The sequence below is a fragment of the Mya arenaria genome, chromosome 11 (genome assembly GCF_026914265.1).
Source record: "Mya arenaria isolate MELC-2E11 chromosome 11, ASM2691426v1".
Lineage (NCBI taxonomy): Eukaryota > Metazoa > Mollusca > Bivalvia > Myida > Myidae > Mya > Mya arenaria.
In genome coordinates, this window is record NC_069132.1 from 9,212,922 (window position 1) to 9,228,366 (window position 15,445).

General features: G+C 35.0%; 1 protein-coding gene across 1 annotated transcript in view; it reads right to left on the reverse strand.

Moving 5' to 3' along the window:
- Positions 1–1,359: 1,359 nt before the first annotated feature.
- The window catches only part of LOC128207890 (uncharacterized), a 29,090-nt gene continuing 15,004 nt past the window's right edge, over positions 1,360–15,445 (reverse strand). Inside the window, exons 19-47 of the mRNA XM_052911078.1 lie at positions 15,169–15,293; positions 14,866–15,027; positions 14,667–14,725; positions 14,410–14,529; positions 14,122–14,284; positions 13,594–13,761; positions 13,122–13,168; positions 12,943–12,983; positions 12,535–12,644; positions 12,181–12,318; positions 11,974–12,023; positions 11,549–11,662; positions 8,501–8,614; positions 8,011–8,157; positions 7,414–7,685; positions 7,106–7,262; positions 6,761–6,868; positions 6,419–6,532; positions 6,165–6,278; positions 5,765–5,875; positions 5,568–5,681; positions 5,274–5,387; positions 3,401–3,514; positions 3,154–3,236; positions 2,787–2,858; positions 2,520–2,604; positions 2,184–2,284; positions 1,834–1,899; positions 1,360–1,615 (exon numbers count right to left, since the gene is read on the reverse strand). Coding sequence (XP_052767038.1) covers positions 1,511–1,615; positions 1,834–1,899; positions 2,184–2,284; positions 2,520–2,604; positions 2,787–2,858; positions 3,154–3,236; positions 3,401–3,514; positions 5,274–5,387; positions 5,568–5,681; positions 5,765–5,875; positions 6,165–6,278; positions 6,419–6,532; positions 6,761–6,868; positions 7,106–7,262; positions 7,414–7,685; positions 8,011–8,157; positions 8,501–8,614; positions 11,549–11,662; positions 11,974–12,023; positions 12,181–12,318; positions 12,535–12,644; positions 12,943–12,983; positions 13,122–13,168; positions 13,594–13,761; positions 14,122–14,284; positions 14,410–14,529; positions 14,667–14,725; positions 14,866–15,027; positions 15,169–15,293 — 3,288 coding nt within the window. The 3' untranslated portion in view covers positions 1,360–1,510. The remainder of the gene's footprint in view (positions 1,616–1,833; positions 1,900–2,183; positions 2,285–2,519; positions 2,605–2,786; positions 2,859–3,153; positions 3,237–3,400; positions 3,515–5,273; positions 5,388–5,567; positions 5,682–5,764; positions 5,876–6,164; positions 6,279–6,418; positions 6,533–6,760; positions 6,869–7,105; positions 7,263–7,413; positions 7,686–8,010; positions 8,158–8,500; positions 8,615–11,548; positions 11,663–11,973; positions 12,024–12,180; positions 12,319–12,534; positions 12,645–12,942; positions 12,984–13,121; positions 13,169–13,593; positions 13,762–14,121; positions 14,285–14,409; positions 14,530–14,666; positions 14,726–14,865; positions 15,028–15,168; positions 15,294–15,445) is intronic.

The window sequence follows — 15,445 nt, forward strand, 5'->3', positions numbered from 1 at the left end:
CCATTACTCCAGTAATTGTTGGAGACGACTTTCACGTATTGAACAAGCACTCTAGCAACCCAAAGAAGCAAGCCCGTTAACATTTAAAACACCGTCGCCTCAAAGGGAGACGTAATGTTAGTGTGCCGCCGAAGTTAAGGTTCTTAAAACACCATTTGTTACTGTATGCACACTATGTTCCGAATTAGTGTAACGGAGTGCTTGAAGAAGTTAGCACAAATGCTGCAGCTTCATTAAACGTGATTGTTAAGTATTTGAAAGTTTATCAACGAATTAGTATGTTTGATTTTAGTCTTCAAGTTTACTCATGATCCGATGTTGTTTACAAAATAGGGTTCTATAAATAAATGATGGAACAAGCCAGTTACACACATTGATGAACCACGTCTGGGTCATTCCCGTTTGTAGTGCCTCCCTGCTATATTCATAAATACGAGGACAAGTGTCAGGTGGATATATCATAGTTTATTCACCGCTTATTTATCACTGACCGTTCCGAGTTATGACCCAAACATTTATTGCCAATTTGATCATTTATAAGTTTTGTGGGTGTTGTCTTGTGGTATTGTGGCGTTCTGCATCTCATTGAATGTTTGTTATTCTTTTACCCTTTTTTTCTGTATTGTTGAGCGGAAGGCGTCTATGATTTTCTCTTCGTGTTTTTACAAAGTAAACTAACAAACATTTGTGTACCACAATTTCAAGTAACTGCTCATGGCATGAACATATAGCATCCGTCAAACGAAATGCTTGGCAGCGTATATACTTAATGCAATGGTTCAAATATATCCTTAATCGAAAATCACTTAAAATGCTTTACACGAAAGTCATACTACTTTTGTTTGAATATGTAGATGTTGTCTATGATAATCATACTCAAGCTGACAAAGACAACGTAGAGAAAGTACAAAACAGGGCGGCACGAATTATCTGCGTTGCATCACGAAGTGTCTCCATATAAATTTTCTATACTAAAAAGGGACTTGAATCTCTAAAAGAAAGTAGGCTTAAGCATAAACTAACCTTATATATAATATATAAGGACAAACGCGTATACCGTCGTGCTCTGTGCACCGGAGGCATTTTGTATAGTTTTGCACCAGACGAATGCAATAAATACATATCGAAAACCCGGTTAATTCTTTTTCACTAGTTATACATAAAATAATTGTACGATTTAACTGAACTGTGTCTTTTAGGTTAAAGATAAAAACAAACACATTTGCAAACGTTATTTTAATAATAACTAATACTACACTTACTGACAGTAATATACTTCTTGATTAAATGTTATCCTTTGTATTATTATTGTTTTATATTTAATGAAACATCACATCACATTGGTACATCAGACACCATACTATGTAGTTCAACATTATGTCACATATTCGACTTTCCAACGCTATTCCGCAATAGGCACCAAAGTAGACATTGTGTATTTGGAGTCATTTGTGTCATGGTAAGATTCTCCTTGGTGTTAAAATCCCTTGCTTAAGTCGAAAATCAAATGTTATCCAACAATGGCGACCTCGGCTGGTCGGGTGCAGTTAGTGTTACACATATCCTGGTCGCAACATGACTTGCAGAATCCATCAGCGGATGCCACGCCCGGGCACTGGAATGTAAATGTCAATACGATATTATTTGTAAAAGTAAACGTTGAAAGCAAAGAACTGTAGAGAATAGAGCCTTCTAACGAATGCAACATAATTTAAAATATATCAAAAATATGCTTTTGTCTCACAAACGTTTGTGAAGAACTATACTATACTACGGAAAGGAAGAGGTTTTGATTTCAACATCATCTTTTTGTTTAAATTTAAACAAGGATACCTGGAAGTTCTTGCTCACGCACTTTCCGTCGTAGTGTGTAAAAGGACTTCCGTAAATTGTGCAAATCTGTGTAACACAGGTGAACGTATATGAAAACCTTGCTACAAAAACCTTGGTTAAAGTAAACTCGCGCTCTTTATAATACTAGTTATCGTAAGAATTATCATTTTTTACAATATTTACGGATGATATCAATTTAAAACAATAACGTTAAACTTTTTATCCCATGATGTTATTGCATATTTGAGGGACATCGTTTCTTTATGTCATTTAAGTTAACAATACGATAGCACAATTTTAGGAGCAACTGTGATTTTGCTTATTAGGGTCATGTTTCGACTTGTTCTTACTTCGTCCTTGGCGCAAGGGGCTATGTTTTTGCAGAGGGCCATGTTTTCCATGTCATCACAGTCTAGACACAAAGGTCCGCGGTCACTTCGAAGACCGTGTCCTACAATACAGATTAACCTTTACAAAAAGAATATATCAACTAATGTGTGGAGAGATGTCTTTGAAGACACAAAGTAATTGATGTTTTGGTATTACAACTTTAATTCAATGGGCAAAGAACACCATTCATGCTTTCTGTCAATGTTTGATTGAGACTGTTCATTCACAGAAAAAGAATACAATGATACCAACGCCCTATAGCACAGTCATAGTATTTTATAATAAGTAATTCTCACCCATTACGCTACATCCTTGGTGGTTGCAGAAATCCGAGGCACAGCAATGAGTACAGGTGTCACCGGAAGACCCGGACACACAAACCTTCATGTGTACAAATACAGGCTGAGATGAAGTTCTTACACAAAATATGTGCACACTTTTTTAACGTGTTTATGCCGATGTCAAGTAAAGTTTAAATGTCAATGGTTATTTTTTTATTATCTGACTTGTTTAGTGTTGCAGCAACTTGTGCTGTAATGCAGAGTTATTCCAGCAGTACTTACATTGGCTTTTAGACATCCTGTATTATATCTCCGAGATCCATCAGATTTTTTATACGTTTCAGTTACACAAACCTAAAATGGCAGATGAAATTAAAATACTTGAATCGATTACGTTGGTCCGTATAGCTTATTTGAATATTTTACAGGAGTTAGTATAGTACAGGAGTCAAGTTTATGCAGTTCTGTGAATGGTAAAAATCAGTTAATTACCACATTTTGATTTCTTAGTCAAAAGACAGGAATTTGTATGTCTTATAAATAAAAACATCATGGCGCATAATACAAAATCTGTGTATACATAATAAGTATATCAATGCTTATAAAATAAAATAAGAATCTGAAATGTATAATTTAAATGTAAACGCACCTCATCTGACTGACATGTAGTTATAGAAGTGCATTTCTCTGCCATTCCGAGATGAGCGCAAGAAAAACACGTGGGACCGTTACCTGACACAAAATCAAGAACATTTTAAACTAAGGCAACGGTTAACACTGCTCAACATCAATTACAAATAGTGATGAACTCCGTTACGGTTACAAGTAGAGGAAGTTTCCAATCCCATGAACAATTACTCATCTTTTATGAAACAAGATACGACATGTTAGCTTACCATCAGAGCAGACGACGCCGGCAAATCCAAGTGGACAGTTACAAGTGAACGAATTTACCCGGTCTAAACATACACCTCCGTTTTTGCATGGTGAACTCTCACACTCGTTTATTTCTGGCATAAAGTAAACATTAAATGAACAAAGGATAACAATGACTACCATCGTCTTTATGTGTTATGAAATGAACATTATTTATATGAAAAATTATAGGAACAAATCCAGTAGTCGAAACTTTTAAAAATGTAACTGACTACCAATGTGAGGAAGCAGAATTCTCACTTGACAACAAATGTTAACACTCACGGTTAAATTGACACAACAATCTTGCTTAACGGCAATCGAATAAAAAGAACAAAAAAAAGCAGCCAATCGCACGCCAATTGATTTCAGATTTCATGCAGTATAATGTTTGTCATTCGTAGTGTTGTGCATTTTACTTTGATAATATTTATCTTTTACCTTTTTTCTTTATTTAGGATTGTTGGGATTAGAGTGAGGTTTGTGCACGTAAACTGGTTTAACACCCCAGTAAATTTAAATGTATATATGCACTGTGCTGTTTGTGGTGTTTTGTGCTGTTCTTTTTTGTTTCTTGTTTGTGATTTTTTGTTTTTGCGTTCTATGCCTTTGGCGTTTACCCAGTGTCATTAAACCGTGTTTGTGTTTAAACCTTCTGCTACTGAGCATGTTTCTGTAGTTTTTCACATAAGTATTGAGAAGATTCAAACTCGAAGTGGAAACGGCGGAACATGATATCGTAATAGGCGTTTAAGGGTTAAATAAATGTCCGATAACACAGTTGGATATATCTGATTGACATGCATTTTCTAAAGTTACCAAAGTAAGTCTGAAGACAAGACCTGGGAAAATGTGCGATTAGTCGCAAAACAGTGTAGGGCCGGTCGGATAAAATAAGGCCGATCAGGCTAGTGGTCGGGTAGAATAAAACAAAATCTTTTAATAACTCAAAATCGATGTTTACCTTGCAAGAGTCCTCGAAATGGTAGTTTTTAGAATTTCAGATTTTTAGTACCAAGTCCCAATATAATAAGTCTCCTGTTTATTAATGTTTTCGAAAGTTTTACCAAATGGGTGGTTGTCTGCATCACCCATTCTAAATTTGTATAATATTGTTGTCAAAAGTATTAAATCACGAATGACAAAAGCTATACGACAAGGTCGTACTTTTTGAACGCCGCAATCAAGTGCGTACGGCAAGGGAGGTCTTAATTGATTGATATACCGTTCAGAAAGAAATATAAAGACCCGATGCGTTTTGTTGTGTCAGTTACATCAAAGTTGTTCACATCTTGTGGTCGTGTTTTTTTTTGCTCATTTTCAAGTAGTACAGTAATTTCTGATAATGCGATTGGCAAGCACTGTTGAGCGAAACCATGTTTAATCTTGCCTGATATCATACGCATCAAAAGCTAAATGATTATTTAAACAAACAAAAACTTTTTTTTTAAAAACATCTATGTCAGTTTTTGTCTAATACACTGATACCCTTCTCCGAACTTTTAGTGAAGATAAATATGAAAACACTGTTGGCAAAACGACTACTAAGGAATACATAATCAAATGTAATAATGTACACGCTGCAATTAAATATACAGGGAAAAAAGCCTAGTAGTCAAACATTTAATACTTACTCTGTTGATAGGCACAAGGTCAATGTCACAACACACACACAAAATACAGAAAACCCGCTCATTATCTAGTATTGTTTTATCTAAAATATTAAGATAACGCATTTGAACGGTAAATCAAACACGATTTCATAGTAACAAGCTTGTACTGCAGGTGTTATCCAATTTATTTGCGCATAACACTTGTCCAAAAATACAAGGGCAATAAGTCGTTGATACTTACTTGAACTACAAAGCTTTCCACTGTATCCAGGCTGACATTGGCACATAAATGTTGCCAATCCATCAACGCAAGTACCATTATAAGCACATGGGTTTGACAAACACTCGTCAATATCTGAAGGCGGACATAGTCTGAGTTTTAATAATTCATTAATGATCACCTTTTGTATGACTTCGTCGTCAACACTCTAAACTATTTGCTTAATATCGGTAAAGAACCAGTCAATTTTTGGTATTGTTCCCAAACGTTTGTTTTTCATATAAGGGCATAAATAGGGATAAAATTTATATGTACCATGTTCGCATCTGGTTCCATCAAATCCCTCAGAGCAGCTACACGTTAAGGTGTCTTCATGGGAAGAGCAGGTAGCTCCGTTTAAACAAGGCATGGATGCACAAATGTCTTGACCTGAAATAACAAAAAAACATTACAAAGAAAGAGTATTTGAAATAAGAATAATATAGAGGAACAACAATAGATCAGACGCTTACTCATTTCGCAGTACTTCCCGGTTAAATGCGCTGGGCAGATGCACAGAAACAGAGAATGATGGGAGAAACATTTTCCATTTACGCAGGGATTGGAGAAGCACGGGTCCAGCACTGAAATATTGCAACAAAATACTAACGCATGTGTAATTTGATTGTTTATGCCTCTGTAACGGCTTGAGTTGCTAATACGAAAGTATCTTAAGGAATATGCAACAAATTATTGAGATAACCTGAATAAGAAATAAGTTGAAAAAGTATTAGTTCGTGGCACAAATATTATATGACCACAATGAAGGGTGGCAGAAATACTTACAAAATAAGTTTTTTTATCATTTATATCATGTGTAATTTATTCGAATTGGTCAACATATAATTTTTTCCCACAAATATTTTAACATACTGTTTTCGCAATGGTCACCATCAAAGCCCTGCACACACGTGCACGTGTAACCGTTTACGTCATCCGAACATGATCCGCCATTCAAACATGGATTTGACAAACAATCATCAATTTCTGCAAATTGATTAAGTGTTCGTCGGTCAACTATTTTTATACATTATTGAGATATATGAGTATGAAATGCGTCTTACTGTTGTTAACTAGTCTGTACTTCATTTTGATTTTGTGATAAGCACACTTTAACAGTTACTTACCTGTTTCACATAATATCCCTGCATAGCCATGTTTACAATTGCACACGAAATTGTCAACGTCATCTTCACATGTCGCTCCATTCTTGCAAGGAGATGAACTGCATTCGTCTTGATCTAAGAATTGGATACAGGGATGTGCAAGAAAGTATTTTTCTGTCCTTCAAAGCTATATCAATATCACTCTAAAATAACACTGAACCGCTTTATATTAACACAAACTGGTACCACTAAAAGCGAAAACAATATCTTCATAATACACAAGCGCTAGTTTTGTTACGGCATTGATGTTGATGATTAAAAAATAACTGTAGATCAGAGTGTATTCATAACTATATAAATCACCTATCTGGCAGTTTTGTCCTCCATAACCGGCATGACAGACACAGAAATATTCGTTTTGATGGACGTAACACACTCCGTGAATACATGGATTGCCTTGGCAACCGTTTACTGTAGAAGATACATGTACATAACAACGTTTATATTGGATGAAATTTAAAAGAAGAATCTATTTGCGTAAAGTTTAAGAACAGAGATACGAAAAGAATAAATTTACAATTATCTGTAGAAATTTCATCATAAAGTATTAATTTAAAAATATCATCTAGATTGATAGTGGTTAGACAACAGTTTAGAAACTTTTGAATTGTGTTTTATAAACCGCAATTGTAAAACTTGACTTCTTACAAGTTCCGGATGACGTAGTTGAAAGCGACGTTGTAACTGGTGTTGTTGTGACAGGGGCAGTTGTCGGTTTTGGTGCACATGATCCATCAGCAAAAGAGATGTCATCCAAAGCAATGTCTCCAACGTAACCGTCACCAACACTGCCCTCAAAAACGATCTGGAGAACATATGCAATTCGACTGTTTTCAATATTTTCACTACAAGTAATACTTTAAAATTGTCAAAACCATGCATGTTTCTAATGGCTTGAAACAGAAAAAAGCAACAGCTTATGTTTCGTTATTACTGTAAAACCTTTTTTGATTTACCTTAAGATCTGAGTGAGGGATGATTTGTACTTTAGCAGACCGCCAAACTGGCCCATGATTCCCTATCGAAGACCAAACGCGTTTTGCTGGGATGTGTGTACCATTTACAGATTGTAGATAAACGTTCAGAGTACCTATGCTAGCGCCAAACATGTTGTACCAGAAATGAAGACAATAAACCTGAGCATCCCTGTAGCTTATCACCGGACTGACAAGCCATGCGGTCTCGTTAACAATTCTCGGAGCACTTGTTTCGATATAAATGTAAGTCCCTACAAAACAAATTCATGTAATGAAATATATTTATTATATATTCAATCAAGGGTATTCATCAAAGAAAAATCGGTATGGTGAAGGTTTTGTTTACGAATAAGTAGATAGCAAAACGATTAACTATCACTATGTTCGTTTCATTCCAAAGGCGTGTTTGGGTCAATAAGACTAAGTCTCTTGGTATTCTACAGAACATCTCACATGTGTGTACTATTAAACGTGTAAGACCCTACTGCCACTTACATATTACATTAATTGAACTGTTGCACGTTTTGTCTGAATCAACATTTGTTTTGAACTTTTATTGACATATTTGATGTATACCATTTGCTGTGCCAACCGTATGGTCCGCATCGGGACCAGTATCCATCGAAGCCGTTGACATTCGTTGAAGCGTCCAATCAAAATTATCCCACCTTTGTTCATTGCGCCAAGAACAAAATGTAGCCTTATCAAAGTTGCATGACATGTCTACAAACAAAAAATAGCTAACATTCAAGATAGTTTGTCCAGCAATGAAAACAAAAATAAACTCGAAATAAAGTGTTAAACAATATAGATATACAACCGAACGGTTAGAACAGAATACACAATTTAGTTTATTTTTAACCGTAAGATCTTAATTTTAATACAATATTTACTATACTAGTACATTTTAAAAACATCGTTGCTAAATACATCAATTATGTTGCCACACAATGTGTACTTTCAAAAACACAAATGCAAGCATTACATTACGTTACACCGACTTAATTCTGATTCGAAAGACGCAGTCAAAATAAAACATAAAACTGTTCTTCAGACAAACCTGTACCTATTTCACAATGAGTTCCAGTGCGTCCGGACGGACAGAAGCATTCGTATCCATCCACATGATCCAAACATGTGCTGTCTATGTGACAAGGACTAGAACCGCATTGATCGACAGCTTGGAACCAGACATGCATTTTATAAATGTGACGTAGATTGTTTCAAAACAATTCAATGTACTATTTGTTAGCTTGCTAGAGTAGTTTCAAGAGTTATTTCGAAATAATCACAAACCTGCTTCTGAGCCAAATAGCTTTCAGGGAATGTTTATTTATTACAACATTACACGAGGTCGTAAATGAATATCAGTGGTTGAGAACTGTAATTTCTATTTAAATGGTCAAATTCAAGGTTTTTATTATTGAATTTAATAAGAAAACCACACATTGACCTAAACTCAAAGAAAAGTTATCTGTTTTGAAATGTGGAACAAACAATATTTTCACTATTATGATTGTACGGGGGCCGTGTTCTCTAATGTCCTGAGTCTGAGTTTGAGGCCCAGAATCAGTGAACAAAATATTTATAATTAACAAAAGTTGTGTGCCTTATTGTAGAACAGATTACTTGTTACACATTTGCTCCTGTTATAGCATTTTTAAAGAAAATCATGTCTGAGGTACTTTAACGTCCTTTTCAACGGAATTTTCTTTCTTAATAACTCGTCATACCGACGTAATAGAGTGTGGATGATCCTTGCTGCTATAGTATGTTTCATTGTGAATATTGCAAAGGAAAAAAAAAAGACAAAAAATACAAGTTTCATTCTAATGATTGATTCTATGATGCTAATTACCATACGTGTTCATAATTATTTTTATTAACAGTAAATTCTGTATTGACTGGTTATGCAATTGGAAATTGAAAATCACGAGGCAACACATGTATTCAAACAAACACAGACAAATCTGGTTGAACAATATCAATGTCAATAAATCGTCGAATATAATGATAATCTGTTTCCTACTTATAGGGAAAATAAAGATGAAAACCTTGTGTATAATACAGCGTGTTAGGAATAAAACATTTGTGATGCTTTGCAAAGTAAAATGAATTCTGCAGGAACTAGCCTATTAGTCAAACATTTAAATATAAACCCTGTTTTATTTGCACAAGGGAAAGGTTTACATGACACTGGACAAAATGCAACAACGTTTACACACCACAGACAAACAACATGCTCATCAGAACAACCTTTAACATAAATATATACATTATAAATTCCATTCATTTAATAAACAGCCTTTCGGCAATGGCAAATATCTTTTGAGTAATAACACAATATTTTTTGAGTATATTCGGATCGTAAATAATCGAGTATTAATATTGTTTGGTATTTCATTAATATAAATGTTACCATGATTACTCAGAGCTGCTAATGAATATTAGAATCTGCCTATTGTCTAATGTTATTCTTTTTACTGCTGCAGGCTTTTGTACATAGCAGAGTTGCGTTTACTATCATGAGATGTATATCGTGTTCATATACACTGACCACCCAATTTCATAACATGGTGTCAGAAGTGGGATTCCACTGCTAATGAGAATGGACATACTTAGATAAAAAAGCAATATATTCAGTGATACTGAATTTATTTCTCTGCACACCGAAGTATACTTTCACGGATTACAAAATGAACGAATTTCATCCGCCGGATAGTTTTGACTTTTCATCACCGAATAAATGGGAAGATTGGAGAGACCGTTTTCAACGTCATAAGACAGCTACAAAATTGCACAAATAGTTTAATCTACTCTTTGGGGAAAGACGCTGAACATTTATTTAAAAGTTTTGGACTTTCGGCAGAGGATCAAAAGAATTTTGATACGGATTGGAAAATTCAACGGACATTTCACACCGAAAAAGAACATTATTCATGAAAAAGCAAAGTTTCATTCTCGAAAACAAACAAAAGGCGAATCGGTCGAATGTTTCATCAGGAGTCTGTACGAGTTAGCTGAGAGCTGCGAGTTCAACGCTGCCGTAAAATCAGAACAAATCCTAGATGGCATAGTGGTCGGAATTCTCGACAAACAGTTGTAAGAGAAATTGCAGTTAGAATGCGATCTAACATTGGAAAAAGCCGTCTCAATGGCAAGACAGAGCGAACTGATAAAGGGACAGGTAAAATAGACTCAATAAATTTACATTTTACTGACCGTTCCAAGGCGGTACCTAACAATTAGCATTACTGGTTTTTTATAATTATGCACTGTGTTGTTTGTGGAGTTTTGTGCTGTAATTCCATGGTTCTTGTTTGTGATGCTTTTTATGTTCTATGTCTTTTGCGTATACCCTGTGCCATTTAATGGGGTTTTGTTTAAACCGTTTGCTACTGAGGTTGTTTCTGTAGATTTTCTTATGAATATTTGAACAAGAGGTGCGGTGTGAATGTAGTAAACTTGCAAACTTTCCAAGACAATACGAATATGACCATCAAAGGTTATTACAGTTAACACTCATGACACACATGCAATTTTCCGTTGTTAACACAAGAAGTAATCGCACTGTCATTGCAGGACACGTATATAATGCAGACTGAATGTAGGGGAGGTTTCGTTAGTATGTTACAACGAAACTAATTAAAAAAAACATGGTCATTATAAATGATACGGACCATCATGGGTGTCAAGACTACCACGGCAATAACTCAATATAATATAAATCTATTTAGTCTTAAGCTATGCAAGTGTACACATACCAAGTAAAAAAACAAAATTTGGAACTTCGATTCACTAGCTCGGGTGCTGCATTTAGACCTTAATGAAGGGATTTTAAAAACGATTATACTAGAAGCCAGACATCTTAGTTCGTAACATTGAGTATTATTATCATTTTTATTACGTATATATTCATTGCGTTGGATTGATTTCTATCGATTGTTTTCGATACACTGAATAACTATGTTTGTATAGATTTAAACTATCGTCACTATTAACATTATTTCACATTACCACAATTCGTACTCCTTATATATAAAGCTGCGTTTGTCAATAGTCTTTTTACGCATTTATCTCAATAGGCTTACATTTAAGATACGAATGCGGTTACCTATAGAACACTCCTGTCCCGTTCTTCCGGGCGGACACAGACATCGTGCGGACATCTCGCTGGACAAACACATCCCACCGTTCATACAATGAAGTTTTTGACACTTGCCGTAATCTGAATATGGATGTGTAAAACAAGGTCTAAATTCAATTAAGGTTAACAGGTGCTCACGTTTGTTAAAGTGAGTTATAGTATGTTCTATACAGCATATAGAATGCAAGTCAAAACGCATGCCAGCTACAAACGATATTTACTTTCATTTTGCGAAAAATTGTCTTAACAATTATGAAAATTTTTACGAGCTCAAATATGAGCCGTGTAATACAATATGGATGTTTACTTAAAATTGATTTGCAACCATGCAGACCTATACAAATATGCAAGTTTTAGGATAGCGCAAAAAAGAGACTATCATTTTAATTTACCGCTAGTTCTCTTTGTTTCTATCAGAAAAGTTCTTTGTTCTCCCTTTGTCCTAAAAATAAAGCAAATAAAGTGTTACCTAAACGTTTAACTTCTGAGCTAAAAAATATAACTTGATCTCCTACACTATCAGGAATGCACAACATGTCCGACTGAAAATGAAATCATAGACACATTTCACAAAATGAATGTCAAAAACCAACACGTACCCGGCCGCAACACACAGCGGCATGACGGTGGGGGTAGACGTATGGTAGCTGATGTCCGTTACACAGGCGTTGTCTACTAAGTTTGTTGTGAAAACATATGACCCAGGTAATCCATTGCCACACTGTCGCACCTGGTCGCTGCAATGACAAGAGAAGTTTATTAGTTTAACCACAAAGTAAAATACTTTCTGTTCTTGAAAAAACTAAACTTCTTGAATGGACTTGGAACCAGAAATATATCCAAGCACGTTCAAACTGAAAACATGCTGGTGTAGCATGATATTTCAGGCAAATCTAACGAACGAGTTTAGAGACTAAAGATACAATTGCTTTAAATTCATCGCTGTAACATACCATTGACCATTGTTGCTTTGAGTTGAAACACTAAAATGACAGGACGAGTCTGGTTGGCACAGAAAACTAGAGTTGGTCAAAGGCATTGAAGGAGAAAACGTTGAGTGACTCTGCAAACAAAATTACTGTTGGTCAAAAGGCATGGCAGAATAAAACATTGAATGTGTCTGCTATCAAAGCTGACAATACTGAACACAAAAGTCGAGAATTGTATAAAAGATCTTTTTATGATTCATATGAAGACAGGTCAAGTTTTATAACATGCCAAATGTATACTGTATCAACACTTAAAATCTAAAAATTGTTATCATATAAATATTGTAAATCTGAAGGGATCAAGATAAGTCATTCTTCTTCTAGCAACTATATTAATTGTTATTTAAACGGTATATATTTGATGCAGCTTACGGAGTTGAACGGTGTTGGTAACGTAGTCAATGTATCTGAAACTTTAAAAAAGCATATTATTTAGATTTGCAAGAAAGCTTCCTTAATATGGTATTTTTTATATACGCATATCGCATTTATAAAGTGCTATATTCAAATAAAACCTGACACATTAAGCCAACTCATATACAAGTACCGACCTGGTGGCTGAATATCCACATGAAGGCAAATCTCGTCAACGTTTACCCTGGAATAAGTTCGAAGTTAATAGGTTAAGACATTTGTGTTAGATAAATAGGGAATAATATACTATTCGGTTGATCTGTTGGGCTCTATCAGTTTGCCTTGCTTGACGTGTATTCCGAATGATAATTTGCGCATGCACAATAGTGAACTGTGTACTAAAAAAACACAAACACATTTTAAGTGCTATGTCCTGCTGTAAACATGTTTTAATTATGAACTATTTGAAACAAAATCTTAACAGACACGAACTCAATAATTATAGAGAGGTTTTTGTTTGTTTGTGTGTAAATTCGCAATACATTTCACCGAGTAAGCATCGATTTCTATATGGTAGACTAATTGAAGATTAAATACTTTCGTGAAAATTGTCAAATGACTGTGGTCTGTTCATGTACTGTATTGGAGTTAATCTATCAAGCTGCCTACCCTTCTTTAGTTCCGTTTGTTGTGGTTTGAAAACAACAGCGATGTGATCCCGGAGGAGCTTTCACGGATGTCATAAGCATGTGTTCGGAAGGATGGTTGAAGCTGCTTATGCTTAGAGATCTGGTGCTGCTTCCGATAATTATCAAGTCACACTTGCCTGGCACGGGTCTAATTTTGAAATATTAACATAAGAATAACAAACCGTACTTGTTGAACACATTGGAATAGACTATCGTTTAATATAAAAGTGTATATTGAAAATACACGTTATTAAGATGTAGTTAGGACATGGATCTCTCATTTAATATATATGCAAAAAGCTAAGTTTGCAATTTGTAATTATACTATTAAAATAAAATGGACAAAATCATGTTCAAATTGTAAATTAGTTAGCCTGTGATTGTAAAGGTATAATCAGCGATATGTGATTCTGTATGTGTGGCATAAGTTCTCATATTTCTCTTAAAGTATTATACCATGAGTCCTATAACCTACCGACAAAGAACGTTAATTGATACATTAGCTTACGGTTTATTAGGAACTCCAATGTAGGGCACAGAAATTGTGCATGGGTTTCCATACTGACAATGGATTGTTTTAGGAAGGGCATTTGAGCCATCAAAATGAGGCGTGTCTGGTGTAGAAGGAGGAGGGTTTATTACACCCGGTAGGTCTTTTGAAGTATAAATAACTGTAAATTATAATTTTGTTTTAAAATATATTCAGATAATAAGAGGCGTGATTACCGTAAATGAGTAGAGAGACATACCAAATACAAGCGATTCGAAAAATAATGTTGTATTCAGGCGTTCATACCCTGTGAGCAATCTGCTCCACTGAAGCCTTTTGCACAAACGCACTGACCGTTGTTGGTATTAAGATCAGAGACACATTTGGAGCCTCCGTGACAGGTAATTGTTTTGCAAGGACCCGATACTTCAAACAACAATAAACAAATTTAATAATTTCAGAATATCTTTGGAAGGATATACAGGAATAGGCTCCTTATAAATGATACATAGTCACGGGTTACAGCATATTCATTTAAAATGACAAACTCTTGCATACTATACCTTTATCAACGACATTGTTTTCTACTGTTATTGTGAAGCATCGTTCTTCTCCTCGCTTACTAAACACAGAGAGAATAAGACGTTTATCACAAATTGATAAAATCAAATCAATTATTGCAAAACATGATACACGGTATTACTGTTTAATGTTGAATACCATAAACAATGCATTCTACAAGGTTATCCATTATCTGTATACCCTGGAAAGACCACCGTGAGACACAGTGTAACAGAGTCTCCAGTCGACATACTGGATGGTGCAATATAAGTTATGTCGCTGGTACATTTTCCAGTGACCTGTTCTGGCTCAAACACGTGAATCCCTTCCACCAGCTCAGGGCTGCTGTCTATGATGCTCGGGCTGAATAATGGCAAACGTTGTACAGTTCATATGAAACGGTTGAAAATAAACACAACATAGTAATAATATTAATTAAGATCAACAAAATTAATAAAACTGTACCCGAAATCATATTTATATTCATATAGAAAAATGGGTTACCATGTATTCGGAAGATTTAACTTTGCGCCGTCAGTAAAGTAAGCAGTGATAAAGCAAGGATTATTCATATTGCAGGAAATTATCACGTCTGTTTCGTATGTCGGTGGTAAGAAATACGGCTTCAGCTGTTTAATCAAAGAAGGTCTCTTGAATCTCATTTTTGTATTATACAAATATATCAAGAAAGTTAGTATTGACAGCGAAAAAAATATAAACGGTTGATTTTAAATATCTATTTGAAATGTATTTGGGCGCATAGGCCAAATCAAGTAATTAC